The following is an 18,820-nucleotide window of genomic DNA, read 5'->3' on the forward strand; positions in this document are numbered from 1 at the left end:
ACCTGGATTGTATCACAAATTATATTGGCCTGAAATGATGGACAATGAAAGCATTGTTCCCCTTGTAGTTAAATACTCTGTTCATATGGTTTGTGCCACAATTGTGCCACAATTGGCATCCATTCCTTGCACCACCTCTTAAAACCTCAAGGGCTTTTAAGCAGAGCAGCTAAATAGAAATCTCATTTCGAGAGGCTATATGGATATGCTACTGAATTCATGGTTCTGGGGGGGGGGGCGAAATGGGGAGGACTTATTATGGGCTTCCTGGAATTACCTGGTCAGCCATTATGTGAAACATGATGCTGGATTAGACTGATTTTTGGACCAATCCAACAAGGCTCAAGGTACTCAGATGTTCTACGTTCAGAGGCTGAAATGGGTGTCCACCTGGCAACTGAAAATTCAGGGTTTTTTGCAGGGTGAGACGTTGCGGGTAGAATTGTCCTTAAATTGTTTTCTTTTCTTATTCTTTATATCACTTTTTTAAAAACAAAACAAAATTCTTTAAACTGATCAAAACTAGGTAATATTCCAGATGCTATCATATGGCATGCAGGCCCATGTATGTTTGAATCAGATGCCACAGCCTAAGAGATTACATTTTTCAGACTTGCCCCGAGATCTTAGTCGTCTTCTTCAGTGAGTTTAAGACGTATGCTTGCTGAGCCAGTGAATTGTTTATTCCCTGAAAGCATTGTTCCCCTTGTAGTTAAATACTCTGTTCATATGGTTTAGTTTTCCCTTGGAAAATCCATTGGCTCCATTGCAGCTAAATTGCCCAACTTTTTATTCAGGCTCAGCTGCTTGTTGTTTCCTTGACAGCCTGAAGAAGCAATGGTTCTTCCCAGATTAGTCTTGTTAAATTTCTTTCGCAGACACTGTTGCAGGCCCAGCCATGACCCCACACCCACTTGTGGCAGCTGCAACTCTTGCCAGATGCAGAGAGCAGTTCGTCCTCAGCTTCCTCCCCTATTATCAGCCCCACTTTGAGAAGTGTGCAGTGCTTTCTCTGGCATTTGACATCAGACAGAAGCACCAGTTTCCAAAGTGATGTCCTTGCCATGTGCCCTCTGATTGGTCCATGGGAGCATCGTAGAAGCTTGGTGATGAAACAGGAGTGAAAGTTGATCAGCATCTGTTGCTTTATCTCTGAATAATTTATATTAGGCCAGCAGAATTTTCACCTTCCATTGGTTTAATGATAGTGACAACTACAACCACCACAATTTTCTCTCTCCTAAATTAGGCTGCAGATATCATGAAAGCTATGTGTGTGCTCAGAGTTCCTTGTTGCACCTTTCTGAGCCACTATTTTGTACCTGGCTCCACTTGGTGGACCTCAGGGTTTAAGTGAAAAACGGAGTAGACTTGCACAAACCTTCAGAGTCCCTAGGTAAAGGTAAAGGGACCCCTGACCATTAGGCCCAGTTGTGGCCGACTCTGGGGTTGCGGCGCTCATCTTGCTTTACTGGCCGAGGGAGCCGGCATACAGCTTCCGGGTCATGTGGCCAGCATGACTAAGCCGCTTCTGGCGAACCAGAGCAGTGCACGGAAACGCTGTTTACCTTCCCGCCTGAGCGGTACCTATTTATCTACTCGCACTTTGACGTGCTTTTGAACTGCTAGGTTGGCAGGAGCTGGGACTGAGCAACAGGCGCTCACCCTGTTGCGGGGATTCAAACTGCCGACCTTCTGATCGGCAAGCCCAAGGCTCTGTGGTTTAACCCACAGCACCACCCGAGTCCCGACTTCAGAGTCCCTACCTTTCGTTTAAAAGGCTTTTGTGCACTGCAGCACCAGCAGTGACACCAAATGCCCATGTGAGTTGGCAAAAAAAAAGCATACAAAAAAAGTACACTCTCATAACCTGCAAATGTCCCAGAAAAACTGAGATACCTCATTCCCCCCCCCCCACGAGAGCATGGTTGCCGTTTTGGTTGCTGTGATCTTGTGCAATTTTGCACCAAGATCTCGCCCTAAAAAGCAGTGCCCCGAAGCATACGTTTTTGTGTGCCATTAGACCATGGCCCTGAGAAAAGCGGCTCTGTGATCTCGTGCGGGTCACGTGACTCACACAGGAGATGTGCATCCTGGTTTTGGGACTCAACGTGTTGGAGGGTATGCACTCTTCTATAGACTTTCAGAAAGTGCACTTAACAATATTGCTGTAAAACACTGAGCCAGTCTCGGCACCCACCCCTTTTCCCAATGCCCTGATTCTCATTGCTGAAACAAAAGGGATAGCATATCATTTAATTTTCCTCCAAATTTGTTTCCTATACATGTTGACTGCATAAACCAGCTTATGGAGAGGTTTTAGATGCATGTGTGGAAGCCCCGGTGGTGGTGGTTCATCTCCTGCTGTGTGTCTGCGAGTCGAGCTTGGAGAAGGGGTTCAGTGATGCCTTGCACCCTCTGCTCCTTCTCTATTCCCAGTTTCCACCCACAGAAGGGACTTTTTAATCACTTAGGTGCCATCAGGCTGCAGTTAAAATGTGCAGTGTGCAATTTAGGCCTCAGAAATATGAACTTAAGATATCAGTGTTGCTATTTCTTACAGGTGCAAAATCCAGTATGTGTTTGCTAGCCGCTGGTGCTTACCGTATTTTTCACTCTATAAGACACACCTTTTCCCCTCCAAAAATTAAGGGGAAATGTGTGTGCGTCTTATGGAGTGAATGCAGGCTCCATGGCTTCAGCGATAGCAACGCGAAGCCTCCGAAGCGCAGTGGGAGCGCTCCCGCCTCACTCCGGAGGCTTCAGGGATAGTTGCTTTCGCTGAAGCCTGGAGAGCAAGAGGGGTCGGTGTGAACCGATCCCTCTTGTTCTCCTGGCTTTGCTTCGCTGGAGAGTCTTCGCAGCTTTCCCTCTCTGTGCAGCGCCCCTTCAGCGAAGCGGGAGGAGAAATGGAAGGGGCTCCGTTTCTCCTGCCACTTCGCTGAAGGGGCGCTGCACAGAGAGGGAGAGAATTTTTTTTCTTGTTCTCCCCCACTAAAACAAGGTGCGTCCTATGGTCGGGTGCATCCTATAGAGCGAAAAATACGGTACATCACATAATGGTCAAGTTCCTCACCATATCAGAACAAAATGAACGATGAAGTGTCCCAATTTATTGCTGTTTGCGGAGTGTTTAGGAGGAACTCGCCACACTCTAGAGCAGCCTTCCAGACATTTTGGACTACGCATCGCACGTTGATTGGGAGTGATGAGAGTTGTAGTGCGAAATGTCTGGAAGGCAGCAATTTGGGCGAGACTGCTCTACAGTCTTCACTGGGAACCAGTGATATGAGTGACAGGCCCAGTGCCTCTGCCAGTCTGCTTCATCTTTCCCATTTCTGCCCTTCTCCTTTTGCCAAGTGCAAATCTTGGCTACCAGCAGCGAGAGACAAGCCACAGTCCAGATTATGTTTAGTCTCCCTCAGTGTACGTTTTGTACGCTTTGCAAGATGAAGAGGTCAGGGAGTCATGTAGCTGAGAGGTATAAGCAATGGCCCAGTACCACCCTTTGATTCCAATATGGAAAGAATGGTTCTTTCTGTGTCTTGTGATTATTATTTTTTATTCTGTTTTGTTAGCAGAAAACCTGGTAATAGTTTTAATCTGAATTTTACTGCATGCACTCCCTTGTTATTGAGACATACCAGGCCCCACGGTGTCAGTCCTTAATTAGCTCTTAAACAATAGTCATTTTCCACGCGCTACAGACATGTAATGTGAACATTATGGAATCTGTGATTTTTATCATGGTTATGATTTTCCACTGGCCCTGGTTATTTTAATCTGTATGTTTTATTCACTGCCAGGCTGTAGCCCAAGAACTCCAGAGGATTCAGGAAATGGGGCAAGGAATTATTCCATAACTCAGTTATACTTGTCCATAACTCATCTCTAACAAGTTGCAGCTTGACCTGTGTTCTGTAAAATAGAATGAAAAGTTGGAGCAGAAAAATGAACATTTAGAAACACGCTTGTGTTTTTCTTTGAAACAAAAAACAAAAACCCTGTGCTAAGATCATACTGGGATACTTAACACCTTCATTCCAACAAGCAGTGCAACCACATAATACCTTAAGTTTTCGTTTTGTATTGTTTCTCTCTCTCTCTTATATATATATATATGGTATGTTTGTAAATCACCTTCAGCCAATAAAAGGATATTTCTAAATAAATAGTAGTATTAGTAATACACCTGCTTAAGTAAAAGTTGTGCATAAACTAAATATCGTTTCAAATTAAAAAGCTGAACTTTGCATCACAGTTTCATTTAATTAGCAATATACTTTGCTGTGATGCAGTAAGCTTAGCCCTCATGGAACCTGAGATGTAATCAGAGCATAGCCTTTTAAGAGTCAAACTTCCCAGCTCCTTCATTAGTTGATTAAGATAATGGCTGCTAAATCTATACTGCTCAATTCATCTCTCCCCCCCCCCCAAAAAAACCCCCAAGAACCTGACAATACCGCTCTAGATCGCTCACATTTAAAGTCTTGTAAGCCTAGCTTTTAAAATTGTGCTTACAAACTTTAACACGTGTTAAAGCTTGTTCAATAACAACGGTGCTTTGGAAGATATAATATTAATGGGTACATATAGAGGAACATCTCTTTTTTTCCCTCTTGCATTTTCAAAAGGTGGCAGGTATAGTCAAGCAGATATGACAGCAGTTTGTAATATATTCCCGTATCCATCCATGTGTTCCGGAGTCCCTTTTATAATCTCTCTGTCAAAAGGTCTCCTTTGGTTGACAACAGAGCTCCTTTTGTCCCACAGAGTAGTCGAAATAGGAATATATGCAGGGAAATGAGACATTTGCTTCTCTTTTGGATGTGATCTGTGTAGAAGAGAATGCTCAGAATCGAATTCTACAAGAGCCATATGGACTCCAAGGAGCCTGTGGAGTTTGTGAACCAGACCCATTGTGCTAACCAAGTGAGAAATTTCTATAAGGAGTAACAGAGACATCTTTTCCATTATTTCCCCTTACTTTGGCTTACTCACAAGAAAAGTCATTAGACAGACAAAGTTTCATATTTGTAATTGTTTTGTATTAACTAATGTATGCGGTTTGGTATTTACCTCTCTACATTTTTTTGCATTGTGTAATACTGTAATTGTTATTGTTCCTTTAAACCCACTGAGTTAAATGGGCTATTTCTTATATTTTCAGAAAGATGGCTTTCTTTATTTATAGCTGTCATTTGCCTTGATGCTGAAATTCAGCTGCCGCCCAGAGATTGGTTAGAAAACGTTTTCTCTGTGAGCATGGTACACATTCTTTTTAGAATTCACATTATATTTTCATTTAAATTTGTGGATATTTATGCTGAACCATCCTATAAGAAGGGCTAGACTTTCTGAAATGAAATCTGCCTTTAATTTAAAGCTTTAAAAGTGATTGTTGCAATGCCAGTAGAATTTATTTTGCATCCAACATACTGTATCCGATTTCAATGGCTGTAACAACATGATGCAGCTTTTGTGTACACTTAATAGAAAACTAACCATTTCCATGTTTGTTAAGACTTGCCCTTGAAAGCGTTCTGTAAGAACTACTAGACAGAAAAAAATAATTGTTGTGGCAACCAGTAGTAATGGTTATACTATAGAACTAATGTGTCAGAGCATATGAAAAATATTTTATTGTGGTTTTGCTTTAAAAAATCTATATTAAACTGTGTAAGCAATCCTGAAAAGCAGAGAAAAAAAAGATATTTTTTACTTGAGATTTATTGTGAGTGAATAAATAGTTGCTTTAGCATTTTTGCAAAGAATGGAGTGACAGATCCGCCACCCAATCGAATGCCAGGGCAAAAAAGAGGGGGGAGGTATTTTGCTGCAACAGCTCCAGGCTAATTCTCCTGATTGCTCCTAGAATCAAATCTTTCTTGGGATTGTTGGGGCTCCAAAGCGCCCAATGTCACACTGAAACACCTCATTTCAGGGCTTTCTGCTGGCGGTACTCTCCCCCAGCAGAGGCCAGCTTAGAGATGTCTGCATGTTATTTTACCTGCCACTCCACCGTCAAGATGGGGTGGGATTAGAATTGCATCTGTTACGGAAATTACCGGGGGGGGGGGCACATCTTTAAAGTTAAATGTTACAAATATTATTCCTGAATGTATCCTTTCAACTTGACAGCTCAGGGAAGTTACCTAGCTTTAAAAATAATATAAAATCATCTCCTTTCCCTGTTTCCTCCATTCCAAAGCTATTTTCCCCTTGAAAAAGGACTCCAGAAAGTTCCCAGAGGTGACAATTGCTGGGCTCATTGTTAGCCAAAGGAAGCCAGATCTCATCACCTGACTTGCCTCGGGCTCCAGACATGCAAAGGAACTTCTATTGTACTTTTGGGTAGTGGGTACTTAAGACATATTTGTCTATGCTAATCTTATACCTGAGATTTGCCCTGCCATGTCTGCTTATGCTAATCTTGTACCAAGGACTTGTCTGGACATGTTTGCCAAGGTTAACCCCTCCCCTTTTGTGACATGTCAGTGATGTAGCAATGATGCTGTACGAACTGTATTCTGGGATATGGTGGGAAAGTTTTAAAAGTCTTTGTCATCACCTTGGGGTTCAAATTTGCTCTTTGAACCTATTGCGCAATAAACTTTGGTTTACAGCTATTTGCTCCGGTTGGCTGGACTCCTTCCTTTATTCCGCAAGGACCCGCGGGCTCTGCCTGACGAGCTGGGTGACTGAGCAGCCTCACACCTAGATTTTCCATAACACATCCTTATTGAATCATCGTCATTCATCATCACTTTTAATTTGTATACCGTGGTACCTCGGGTTAAGTTCTTAATTCGTTCCGGAGGTACGTTCTTAACCTGAAACTGTTCTTAACCTGAAGCACCACTTTAGCTAATGGGGCCTCCTGCTGCCACTGCACTGCCAGAGCACGATTTCTGTTCTCATCCTGAAGCAAAGTTCTTAACCCAAGGTACTATTTCTGGGTTAGCGGAGTCTGTAACCTGAAGCGTATGTAACCCGAGGTACCACTGTACTGTCTTTCTATCTTACAACACCCCAACACCCAAGGCGGTTTACAAGCTGAAGAAACAAAGAATGTACACCTTATAACAATCTAATGCAATGCAAAAATGTGATAATAAAACATAACTTTAAAATAAGCAACGTACATGAAATAAAGTAACATTCAACAATCATTAGAATAGTACAGAATAATATTAAGTATCAGCATATAAAAAATTAAACAGAAATCCACTTTTAACAATTACAATAAATAATTTCTAAACTACAATCAGTAAAACAACGGCAAGCCACAGTGCATAAAATAATACAATACAAATTGAGAAGCAGAGACTGGAGGGTGGAGCAAGGCAGCTGGAAGGAGGCTACTGAATGCCATTGTTGTATGTCAGCCACGATATAATAGATAAATGTATATCCAGTGCTAGGAAGAGTATAGTTCAGATTTAGATATACCTTTGATTGAACAGACTTGGAAATATTTATACTTCACTGGTGCTGTCCAAATAAAGGAATAAAGAAATAAAATGACAATCTTTTTGGTGCCAGTCTCGCAGAACTTTTAATTTCAAGTGTTCTAATGCTTTTAGATTGGACAAATTGGTTTCTTCTTACTGGTTTTAGGCTGGTCTTCATTTAATTTTATGTTGATTTGCTTTTATGGTAGTTTTTGGTAAAATGTTTTGATCTTTATGTTGCTTTCATGGGGATTGTTATATGGTTTTGTAGGATAGTGTATGTATGATACTGACTTTTGTAAACCACCCAGAGGGCTTTCTTCAGTGGGTGCTGTAGTAATAAAATAAATAATAAAAAGTAATCAGAAATAAATAAACAAATAGACTCTAACAAAAAGGATACAATATGGCTATTGTCCTGTTTCATTTTGTTTGTGTTTATTACTCTGTCCTCTTTCTAGCTATGCCTTTTCTGTGTCAGAATATTTCTTAGAATCATAGAGTCGGAAGGGACCCCGTGGGTCATCTAGTCCAGGCATAGGCAAACTCAGCCCTCCGGAAGTTTTGGGACTACAACTCCCATCATCCCTGACCACTTGTCCTGTTAGGTAGGGATAATGGGAGTTGTAGTGCCAAAATATCTGGAGGGCTGAGTTTGCCTATGCTTGATCTAGTCCAACCAGTGTTATAAACTGAGATATGAAAACTAGGAGCTAGATGGCACCTTAAACCTAGGTTGTTGGCACAACAATGGAATGTCTAGGTGTGCTTTTTTATAACAAGACTACAAAGCTGAAAATGAATGAACTTCAGCTAAAATATTACGTTCATTTTTCACATGGTCTAGTAGTCCTTCCCCTGCCCACCCCCCTAATATTCTTAAGAGGGTCTCTTAACCAGTCTTAAGAGAGTAGCTGGAAGTGGGGAGGCAGAAAAAGGTCGTCCTTTCCTTCCATTCTGCAGTTTTAATCTGAAATCTTAGGTGCACTACTGCACCCAGAGCTCAGAAAGTGTTTGCACTAATGACATTCCCTGTTGCAAAACGCACCTAGAATAATGGGAGTTTTGAACAGGGAGTCCAACCCCCTGCAGTCAGGAATCTCAACTATAGCATCCATTAAGATGGCCATTGAACCTCTGCTTAAAAACCTCCAAGGAAGGAGAGTCTACCACCTTCCGAGGGAGTTCATTCCACCATCGAACAGCTCTTGCCATCAAAATGTTCTTGCTCATGTTTAGTCAAAATCTCCTTTCTTGTAACTTGAATCCATTGGTTCGAGTCCTACTCTACAAGCTTGCGCCATCTTCCATGTGACGGCCCTTGAGATAGATGAAGATGGCTATCATATCGTCTCTCAATCTCCTCTTTTCCAGGCTAAACATATCCAACTCCCTCAACTGTATAGTATAAAGTTGTATTTAATTGTACATTTTAAATTTCTCTGTTTTGTAGGCTGGCAACCAGACAGCTACTGTAATTGCGCTGTGTTCAATGAGAGATTTCAACTTGTCTCAAGAAACTTGTCAGTTGGCAATCAGAGATGTTGGCGGCCTTGAAGTGCTGATTAATTTGCTTGATACCGAAGAAATCAAATGTAAGGTGAGTTAAATTGTCGTATTGAATTGTGCTTTATATGGATTCTAGAAGCTGTCATCCAGCAATTATATATTTACTTCCAGGACAGATACTTCCCAATTAGCACTGGGTCTCTTACTCCTTAATGCAACTACAGCTTAGTATTGTCTGTAATATAATACGAAAATAAAACAGCTCTGAACTTCAGAGCCGTTCTCAGTCTCCCTCAAAATGCTTTCTAGCGTTTATGAAGTTGCTCTGCTAAGGCACTTGTTTAGTGAGTGTTCATTCTGGTTTTGTTTGCAGCAAGGTTAGATGACATTGTGTCAAAGGAAGTGTTATCCCACACTTTTTAGTGCCTTTTTCCTGCTACATTCCTTATCCTGAGTCAGAAGGCAGTTGCTGCTTAGCCCTGCTTTCCCCATCCATTCTGGGGACAATCTCATAAGAGAGCAGTCTCACAATGCCACATGATTTTACCTTCTTTGCATTCAGCTGTCTACCCTCCCGCATCACGACATTCTACATCAAGATGTAGAACAGTCCGTACAGTATTTTAGCGTATGTTACTTGAATAATCAAACTCTATATCCACGTTAAATCATCTTGTGTAATTTCTTCTCTGATTAGATTGGCTCATTAAAAATCCTGAAGGAAATTAGCCAAAATCCACAAATCAGACGTACAATTGCTGATCTTGGAGGATTACAGATCATGGTTAAGATACTTGATTCTCTAGACCAAGATCTGAAATGTTTGGCAGCTGAAACCATAGCTAATGTGGCCAGATTCAAGAGGGCCCGAAGAACAGTCCGGCAGCATGGTGGAATCAAGAGACTAGTAAGTAGACCTGATAAACAACAATCAATCTTGGCATCACAGTTTTCATCTTCACTTTATCTTCTTTTGTTGTTTTGATAGCAGGTAGTCATTTCTGCAACATCATCTTTGCTTCAGTTGCTCCAACCCAGAAATCAATGTTGTGGTAGCTTCTATTCCTTTGCTCATGCCAATCCTTTCATTGGAAAGTTTATAGTATAACTTATAACCTGCCTTATTTAAAGAAAAAAAATACTCAAGGCAGTGTCTTCAGCAAACACTCTGAAACAACACACTAAAATTGTAATCACAGCATGATTTTAAAATTCAAAAATAAAAAAACCAATTTAAACTAACAGGAAAGGATGGTCAGAATTTATATAAGTTCAAATGTACCAATGAATGTCAAATGCCTTACAAGCTAAAGTTATCATTATTTGCACCACAAAGCTAAGATATGGACAAAGTTTCTTAGGGAAGGAATTCCAGAGGCTTGGACTAAACATTTTAAAGGCCATGTTGGCCACAGGCAGCCATGAAACACACCTCTCAGAAGATGCATGCAAAAAAGGCTTTGCCACAGAATCTCAGTAGGGATTCATGGTAGTGGAAGTATGGCAGTCTTCAGATGCTTTAATGTTTTAGACAACTTCTTGAATTGGGCCCAGAAGCTAACGTCAGTGTGAGAACAGGTGTAGTCTCTTTCTTTCACTCACCTTCAGTACATCAGTTACAGGCAGATGTGTCTTATGCACAATGCTGCTCTCTGGTATGGGCACACTACAGTCGCCTTCATTGCTGACATTCACTAAAGACAATAAGCGATCTGTCTTTTTCTATCAGGTTGGGCTATTGGACTGCTCATCAATGGGATCTTCAAGTCTCACTCCACTCCAGGGAAAAGAGATTGAAGTGGCACGATGTGGAGCTTTGGCACTCTGGAGCTGTAGCAAAAGTTCCAGGAATAAAGAAGCAATACGTAAAGCCGGAGGCATCCCTCTGCTGGCTCAGTTACTGAAGTCCCCCCATTCAAATATGTTAATACCCGTAGTAGGAACTTTGCAAGAGTGTGCATCTGAGGTAAGCATCTGAGCTTTTCTGCAGGTGGAAATAGAGCAGAATCTAAGATCCAGCAAAAAGTTTACAAATGCTTTAAAACTGTGGTTTTTTAAAAAGCACTACGAATGATATGTAACAAATATCCCACCAAATATTGAATGAATTCAGTTAATAAAATAGCTCTTATCTCAGGTTCATTCAGTAATATTTTTTAACATCTTAATGAATAAAAATGTGACTCCATCGATGGCTACAATTAAACATTACACAATACAAAATGAAAATAGCATCTTCTGCCAATAGTCAAAGGGACACCTTATCTTATATCCTATACTGAGTTGGACATTTGGTCCACCTAGCTCAGTAGTATCTACATTAATGACAGCACGTCTCTGGGATTTCAGACAAGACTCTTCTAGCTTTACCTAGAGACTGAGCATTGGACCTTTGGCATGTAAAACATGTGCTCCAACACTGACCTATGGCAAAAGCTCAAATTACAATGAAAAAAACCCTTATACACTTTTGAGTATGCCTGCATTTCTTATATTTAGCAACAGGCTGTATAACCATGCAAAAGTCCCCTGTTACCTGTTGCTAGATCAAGCACTCTTAACACACCAGCTTCTAGATCCATCTTCCCTACTAAGAAGCACCATTCCGGTGCTGAACAGGTAGATTGATGTTACTTGCTTGCAGTGACAGAATAATTCATCTGCAACAAAAGTTACGTACTAGTGCTAAACAACATACTGAAACGTATCCCATTGACCGTCATAAAATGACTTGACTTGAGGGAGACTTAAAAGTACTTAATCTTGGAAGCATGTCCAAGGTATGAAATACTGTACTGAACTAGTTTCTTGTAGTTTTTATCTTAATTATTTGTTTTCTTCTACGACAAATGTTAAGATCAAACAAGGAGAAAACAGTGTTTAACATTTTTATCTAGAGAAGCATAACCTAGAATTATAATATCACAGGACAAATGATCTTCTGGTTATGAAGCTTAGGATCTTTGCTATAGAACTATGTGGGGGATTGTTCTAATTGGAGTCTCAGGACCAGTTAGTATATTGGTATATTTATGCCCGTGGTGTGTGCTGCCATACTTGAAACAACAATTTTATTGTAAACAAGCTAGAGAGCGTTCCTTGTAAAGATTCTGCATAAATATGGTTTGGGTCATCAAGGTTCTACTATCGTGTTTTGCATTTTGAATAATAGCAATTTATCTGTTAATACATCTCTTAACTTAATACATAAAACTTGCCTTTGTAGCCAAGCTACAGGCTCGCAATTAAAAATGAGAAGATGATAGAGAATCTTGTGAAAAATCTGAACAGTGACAATGAAGAACTTCAAATGCATTGTGCCAGTGCTATTTTTAAGGTAAGGGATTCTTCCAGGCCAGTTGAGGTTTCCTGCATATTATTTCATCTAGTAATATTGCACAGGTTGGGCAATATTGGAAAGCGAGTTGTATCCTCCTACCCTACCAAGAGGACTGAAAAACTCCATAGTTAACTTGAGTTTATAAGTATGATTCTGGTGAAGTAGGCAGACGAGTACTTCAACTAGAGCAAAAAGTTCCGTAAGGAATAGTAAGCAACCCAGTTCGCGACATGTCCATGCCTTGCTTTGTAAGATGCTGCCAACTGTATTGGATGCCCTAGTCAAAATGGCTACAAAGCATATAAAATGAGTACAGCCTTGCAATCTCAACGGTACAGCTAGGAAGGTTACAAAGTCATCCAACCCCCCTGGGGCAGGGTTGGCTGGTGTGGAGCTTCCCTTTCTGTCTACCTGACATGCAGGCTGGCGGAGGTACCCAAACATGTCAAACATGCCGGTAGAAGTGCTGAAATGGGACTTTTTGGCAGGAGAGAGGGGCAGGACTGAGCTGTTGGTTGTTGTGGTAGCCCTGCTGCTGTCACATGACGCCATCGGGTTCTGTTCAGCCCCAGCTGCTGCACCAGTTCCAGATGGGCGCAACAACCAGCCAGCCTCCCATCCTGTCCTCTGCGTGCAGCAGGATTGGGACTGCTGTAGTGGTTCCACTGCTATGTAAAAACTCTCTGGGGCAGCCTTTCTCAATCTGTGGACCCCCAGATGTTGTTGAACTACAACTCCCATCACCCCTAGCTAGCATGGGAGTTGTAGTCCAACAGCATCTGGGAACCCACAGGTTGAGAACCGTTGCTCTCTAGGGTGTGTGTGTGTGTGTGTGTGTGTGTGTTGTTCCCTAATCTGGGACCCTGACGTTTAATGTGTTCAACCTGATTGAAGATCCTGAAATCCTGCTCCATAAAGTGTCTGCTTCGAAGGGGATTCCTCGTTGACTTTGTTATCGGAGACAGATCCATCATGGATGCAGGAGACACCTTTAACAATGAAGTTAGTGGAGAAGTCTTCTGGCACAGGAGCAGCATATTCACACTAGATTGCAAATGAAGCTTTTGACTGGAAAAGGCTTTTGATTACATACTAGAGACAAGGCTAAATGGGCCCAAGTTCCATTTAACTTATTATGACTTGAGCACGCAGCATTGCTCTGGATTGCTCTCATTACTTTCATTGTGTAAGCTTGTTTTATAGGCCTCAGCTATGTATGCTCATACTTTTTCTGGCTTTTTTCCCTTTTACATAGTGTGCTGAAGACCAGGAAACACGTGAGCTCGTTAGGCAGCATGGAGGCCTAAAACCTCTTGCTACATTGCTTGGTAATTCTGGAAACAAAGAACTTCTGGCAGCAGTGACCGGAGCAATCTGGAAATGTGCAATCAGCAAAGAAAACGTGACAAAGTATGGATAACATTTACACCTTGTCAGCTATATGTATTTAGCATCTTTTCATGTAGAGACAAAGCAAACATCCAAGGAAGAGAGATTTAACAGCTCTACGCATGATTAAAAGTCACCTTTTAGATGTTGCAAATGTGCATTCGTGTTCAGTGGTGTACCCTACTATCTTGCGCCCTTGGCAAGAAGCTGTATTGGCACACCCCCCCCAAAAAAACCCCTTTCACCCTTGGCAAGGTGAAATATACTCAGAGTCGAGAGTGGATTTCATGCTCTTTATTCAGCTCATAGTGGTGAGGAGGAATGAAAGTCCCCCCAAAGTATCTGCTTTATATACATTATTTACACAATGGGCTGCATGTGATTGGCTAATTCCGGAATTCTCCTGTAGGCCAATCAGGTTGTGGATTCACTTCTATCTGGAGCTGGATTGGGTGGCTCCTGCAGACCAATCATACTGCTGCATTGTTCTAGGACCAATCAGACTGCTGCATTTTGGATCCTATTCAACTCAGTACATAACACAAGGTGTATCAGCACCTCCAAAGCTGGGAGAGACCATAGACAAGAAACTCAAAAAGATTGCTTTTCGTTGCCTTTCATGCTCTGCCAGTGACTTCCTCTGCTCTGCTCCACTGCCCCGCCTCCGCTTCCGTTGGTCTGCCTGCCTGCCTGCCTGCCTTTCTGCTTGCTGCTTTTCCTTCTGTCTCCTTCCTCCATCCCTTCCTTTATCCTCCCCCTGCCACTCTTGCCCACTCTCTCTGCCTGTCTTCCCTCCGAACCCCTCTGCATGCCCCACTCACCACCAGCCAACTAGGGAGGGTTCTTTCAGTGACCAAATGCCTCCACCAAGGTGCCCAGGGGAGCCTGCATGCCTTGCCTGGCTGCCCAGAGCAGCAGAGGAGCTATCCTATTATGTTAAGAGGTGCTGCTAGCTCTCATGAATATAGACATGTATTTTAAAGAATCGTGACAGTGATTTTTGTATTTTATTTAAGGATATTTTTAACATCCTCTTTTGGTCCCATGGCAGGGTACAAGAGCAAGTAAAAAAAAAAAGCCAACCCATTTTCAGAACTGTCATCCTAAAGAAGCCACCCATGGAACCACCCAGCCACTCATTACTATTTATTAAATTTGTATATTGCCCTGTACCCACAGGTCCTTAATTGCAGCAGCGCACTACTAATACTGGCCAAAATGACAGTTGCCAGTTCGAGAGAGAGAGAGGTTTCCATATTTGTAGTGCCACCATACAACATACCCTATCCCATGTACCTCCTCCGGAGATGGGAGAACCTTCTGCTATATCTGTATTATATATAATTCAGCTTCAAATCTCTTTAAGAACTATTTAAAGGATTGTGAGAACTGTAAAAAAGGCTAAGGAATTTCTACTGGAGTTTTCAACACCTTCATCAAACTCAACAGTTCCCTGTGGTTTTGAAGTTAACAATTACAGCTAAACTGATTTCGAATTACCGTATTGGCCTGAATATAAGCCTCACTTTTCCCCCCAAATTCCGACTGTGAAAAGTTAAAGTGCGGCTTAAATTCATGACCTTATAAAAATAGGCTTTTATGATCCCGCTGGTGAAACAGACATACGGTAAAGCAGAACAGGTGTTAGTTCCTGTGGAATTTTAAGGGAGCGGCTTATATTCGGGTATTGTCTTTTTTCTCTCCCCCCCCCCCGATTTTTAAAGGTGCGGCTTATATTCAGACCAATACGGTACTTTAAACGTGTAGTGCAGATATGCCCTTAAAGCCTAATACATGCACAATGTAACGCCAATGCTTTTTAAAGAGTTCCTGAAATATTGTGTCCAATTTGTGATTTCGGAAGGATTTCAGGATAATATTGTCCTGGTGAAGTTAACTCTGATATTTTACTTTATTTTGTTTTAGATTCCGGGAATACAAAGCTATAGAAACTTTGGTTGGCCTACTAACAGATCAGCCAGAAGAAGTCCTTGTGAATGTTGTTGGAGCGCTAGGTGAATGTTGCCAAGAACAAGCAAATCGGAGCATTATCCGCAGATGTGGTGGAATCCCGTCCCTTGTCGCTTTACTCACTGGAACCAATCAGGCTCTCCTCGTAAATGTCAACAAAGCAGTGGGATCCTGTGCAACAGAACCTGAAAATATGATGTAAGTAGTAGTAGTAGTAGTAGTGGTGGTGGTGGTAGTTGTAGTGGTTGTTGTTGTTGCTGTTCATTAAATTTATATACCACCATTCATCTGAAGATCTCAGGGCGGTTCCCAAGATAAGAACACGAAAGCACAAAATAAAAGCACAAAAACAAATGGTTAAAACAAAAACAAAATGAAGCAATAACTCCCCTCATCCACAAACACATCTAAAAGACTGTAGAATATTAATCATCCAAAGGCCTGGTTGAAGAGGATCGTTTTTGCCTGGAGCCTAAAGATGTATAATGAAGGCACCAAACAAGAAAAAGTTCCTCATTTTTTTTTTTATAAACAAAATGTTATGCATACATTGGAACAGAGGCACCGAGTTGTGTCCAACATTGGGCAGGGGGCATGTGTGTGTTTGTGTGATATGTCACGTGCATCACAACATCATGCGACTGTCACAGACGCTATGCAGCATCTCCCAAGGCGGCTGAGCACAGCAGACAAAAAGGGAGGAGGGAGATGGGCGGGCAAAGAAGGACTCAGCCTCTTCTGCCCCCTCAAGATTGGAGGGGCTCAGCCCCATCTCAGCAGACTTAGGGGGGCTGAAGATGTCTCAGCCCTATAGAGCTGGCATCTATGCAATGGAATATCCTGGTTTATCATATTTATTACAGAAATAAAATAATTGGCTGTGAATGAGGCTCCAGTTGTTCAACAATATAGATTCTTTTTTTTGTGAAGTCAGTGATGGACATGAAATATACTTACAAATACTACAAGCATAGAATATGTAATATAGTATTTGTAATATTTGGCCCATTTCCAAACAACTTCTTTAGCTTAACCCAGTGTGATAAAAAAAATGTTTAAATGGAACTCCTAGATGTCATATTACAAACTGCTTTGTAAACTCCCAGTGGAAGAAAGGAGACAACAGCTGTTCAGAGCTGTGACCCACATTTGATGAATCTTTGGGTCTTTGGCCCCTGTGTCCAAACATGCAGTAATGTAACATGGAAGCCAGATTATGTAGAGAGAGACTCTTTTATTGGGAAAGTAATTTTTTCTGAGCTTCGATAGTCCACTTTGTAAATCAGAAGAATTCACTTGCATTCTAATAGTATTTTATATATACATACACCCACATTGTACAAAGATATGCAGGAGAACTAAAGAATAATAGTATCTAATATTAAGATAAATATCAGTACCTTCCAAGGTTTGGAAAATTGAAGCCCAATAAGCCTACAAAGCTACCTTATAGTGACTCAGACCACTGGTCCATTTAGTGTAGTACAGTCTTCTTCAGTAAGCAGCAGTCCATTTCACCTGAAGATGCCAGAATTTACTGCCTCCAGGCCCTATGCTCTACCACCAAGCTGTGGCCTCTGCCCAGGTAATATCTGAATCCTAGCCACCTAAAACTGGACTATAAATTTATGTTTAGAGGTGCTTTTGGGTGAAGCATGTTTGCCAACTTTTCTGCACATCTAGGCTTGAAAAAATAATTTGCATACTTGGAGCTCTAAGAGTGCTTTCCTGAAGTGCTATTTAAACTGAATATTTCAGTAGCTGTACATGGAAACTAAACAAATACCAAACTAATTTTTCTTCCCCCACCCCCCTGCATTGCACACTGTGATCGTGAACTGAAGAGGGCTGGTATTTTATAAAGAGAACTGTTGATATTTGACTTGCATAATGTAAAGCTTGTACAGTTTGAGGCTCCAGCATTAAAATTTCATGAGAAATGTTCCAGTAAAATGTTCAGGTCGGCCTTTGCTTTGACTCTATATGAGGAAAGTCACAGTTCTCTGCTTATATATCAACAAGGTTGCAAGGAGATAGCTATCTTCTGCTCCTCCTGTTCTGTTTTGCCTAAATCACTTGATATTCATGGAGCGGTGCAGTGATTCTGATTGCCTGAAAGGGGTATTTGTTTCCATGCTTTGGCTGTCACCCAGTGGCAAGATAGTGCAGAAGTGTAAACATGCCATATGTACATGAACAGGGCTAGTCAAGTGGTAGAAAGGGGTGCATAGATTGAATCACTTGCACATCGTGTCTCACAAAGAATTGTAGATGATCGTAGATGATTATTTTTTTAATTAACCTAATAGAGGCAATGCCATAAATCAGCAAATAAATCCAAACAACCAATCGGCAGAAGCAAAACCCCAGGACTGCTCTGCTGCTCAGAGCCTATTGCTCTTCTGACCAGTACGGAGAAGCTTCATGCTGAAATGCAGTCAACAAAAGAAACCAAATCAACCTAAATTGATGCCTAAAATTGTGGTCTTTCAAAGCTCGACCTGTTTAAGAGAGAGGAAATCTACTGATAGTTTAGGCAAAAATAAAACTTGGGCCATTTTCCTCTAACTGAATTATGGTTCTGATCTCTCTTCTTTTCACTGCAGGAAGCATTCACTGTATTAGCTTGCAGTCCTGAGCCAGAATTTGCTCTTTTCAATAAAATGCAGGTGCTATGTATTAGAAGATTTGATTTATGATCGAGAAAATGAATTTCTTCTGATTCTATCCCTTTTTTCAGTGCCTTAAAAGGTGTCCCATTTTTAACGTAAACAGGAAGAAAAGCTGCTCAGCCCCAGTATTAACCATGATGCATTAGAAAACGTTAAGGATTTTCAAAAGGTGTTAACATGAGCACTAATGTTTATCTCGTTATCTTCAGATGTCTTACTGGTAACTATAAAACTAAGGGCAATAAAGTCATGTTTCACATTTCAAACTTCAAATTAAATGGTTGTGCCTCCAAACCTTGCTGTATATTCCCTCCCCAATAACACACAAGTGGAAAAGGGGAATTAATAAGAAAAAGCAGAGCAGACAAGATAAGGAAGATAAAACAGGCCCAGTGAACAGGCAGTCTGCAGCATTCTGTAAGGCTTTACCCAGTTTTTGGAATGCAGCAAACTGGAGTGGAGTAAATTTTCTCTTGTGTCAGTTG

General features: G+C 41.3%; 1 protein-coding gene across 5 annotated transcripts in view; it reads left to right on the forward strand.

The window, feature by feature from the left end:
- ODAD2 (outer dynein arm docking complex subunit 2) overlaps positions 1-18,820 on the forward strand; it is a 92,097-nt gene that overhangs the window by 39,165 nt on the left and 34,112 nt on the right. For all 5 annotated transcript variants that reach the window (XM_053409643.1, XM_053409645.1, XM_053409642.1 and 2 more), the window contains 6 exons: positions 8,908-9,054; positions 9,661-9,870; positions 10,693-10,929; positions 12,190-12,300; positions 13,559-13,713; positions 15,619-15,861. In XM_053409643.1, coding sequence (XP_053265618.1) covers positions 8,908-9,054; positions 9,661-9,870; positions 10,693-10,929; positions 12,190-12,300; positions 13,559-13,713; positions 15,619-15,861 — 1,103 coding nt within the window. The remainder of the gene's footprint in view (positions 1-8,907; positions 9,055-9,660; positions 9,871-10,692; positions 10,930-12,189; positions 12,301-13,558; positions 13,714-15,618; positions 15,862-18,820) is intronic.

This window comes from Podarcis raffonei, chromosome 12 (genome assembly GCF_027172205.1).
Source record: "Podarcis raffonei isolate rPodRaf1 chromosome 12, rPodRaf1.pri, whole genome shotgun sequence".
In the NCBI taxonomy this organism is placed as follows: Eukaryota; Metazoa; Chordata; class Lepidosauria; order Squamata; family Lacertidae; genus Podarcis; species Podarcis raffonei.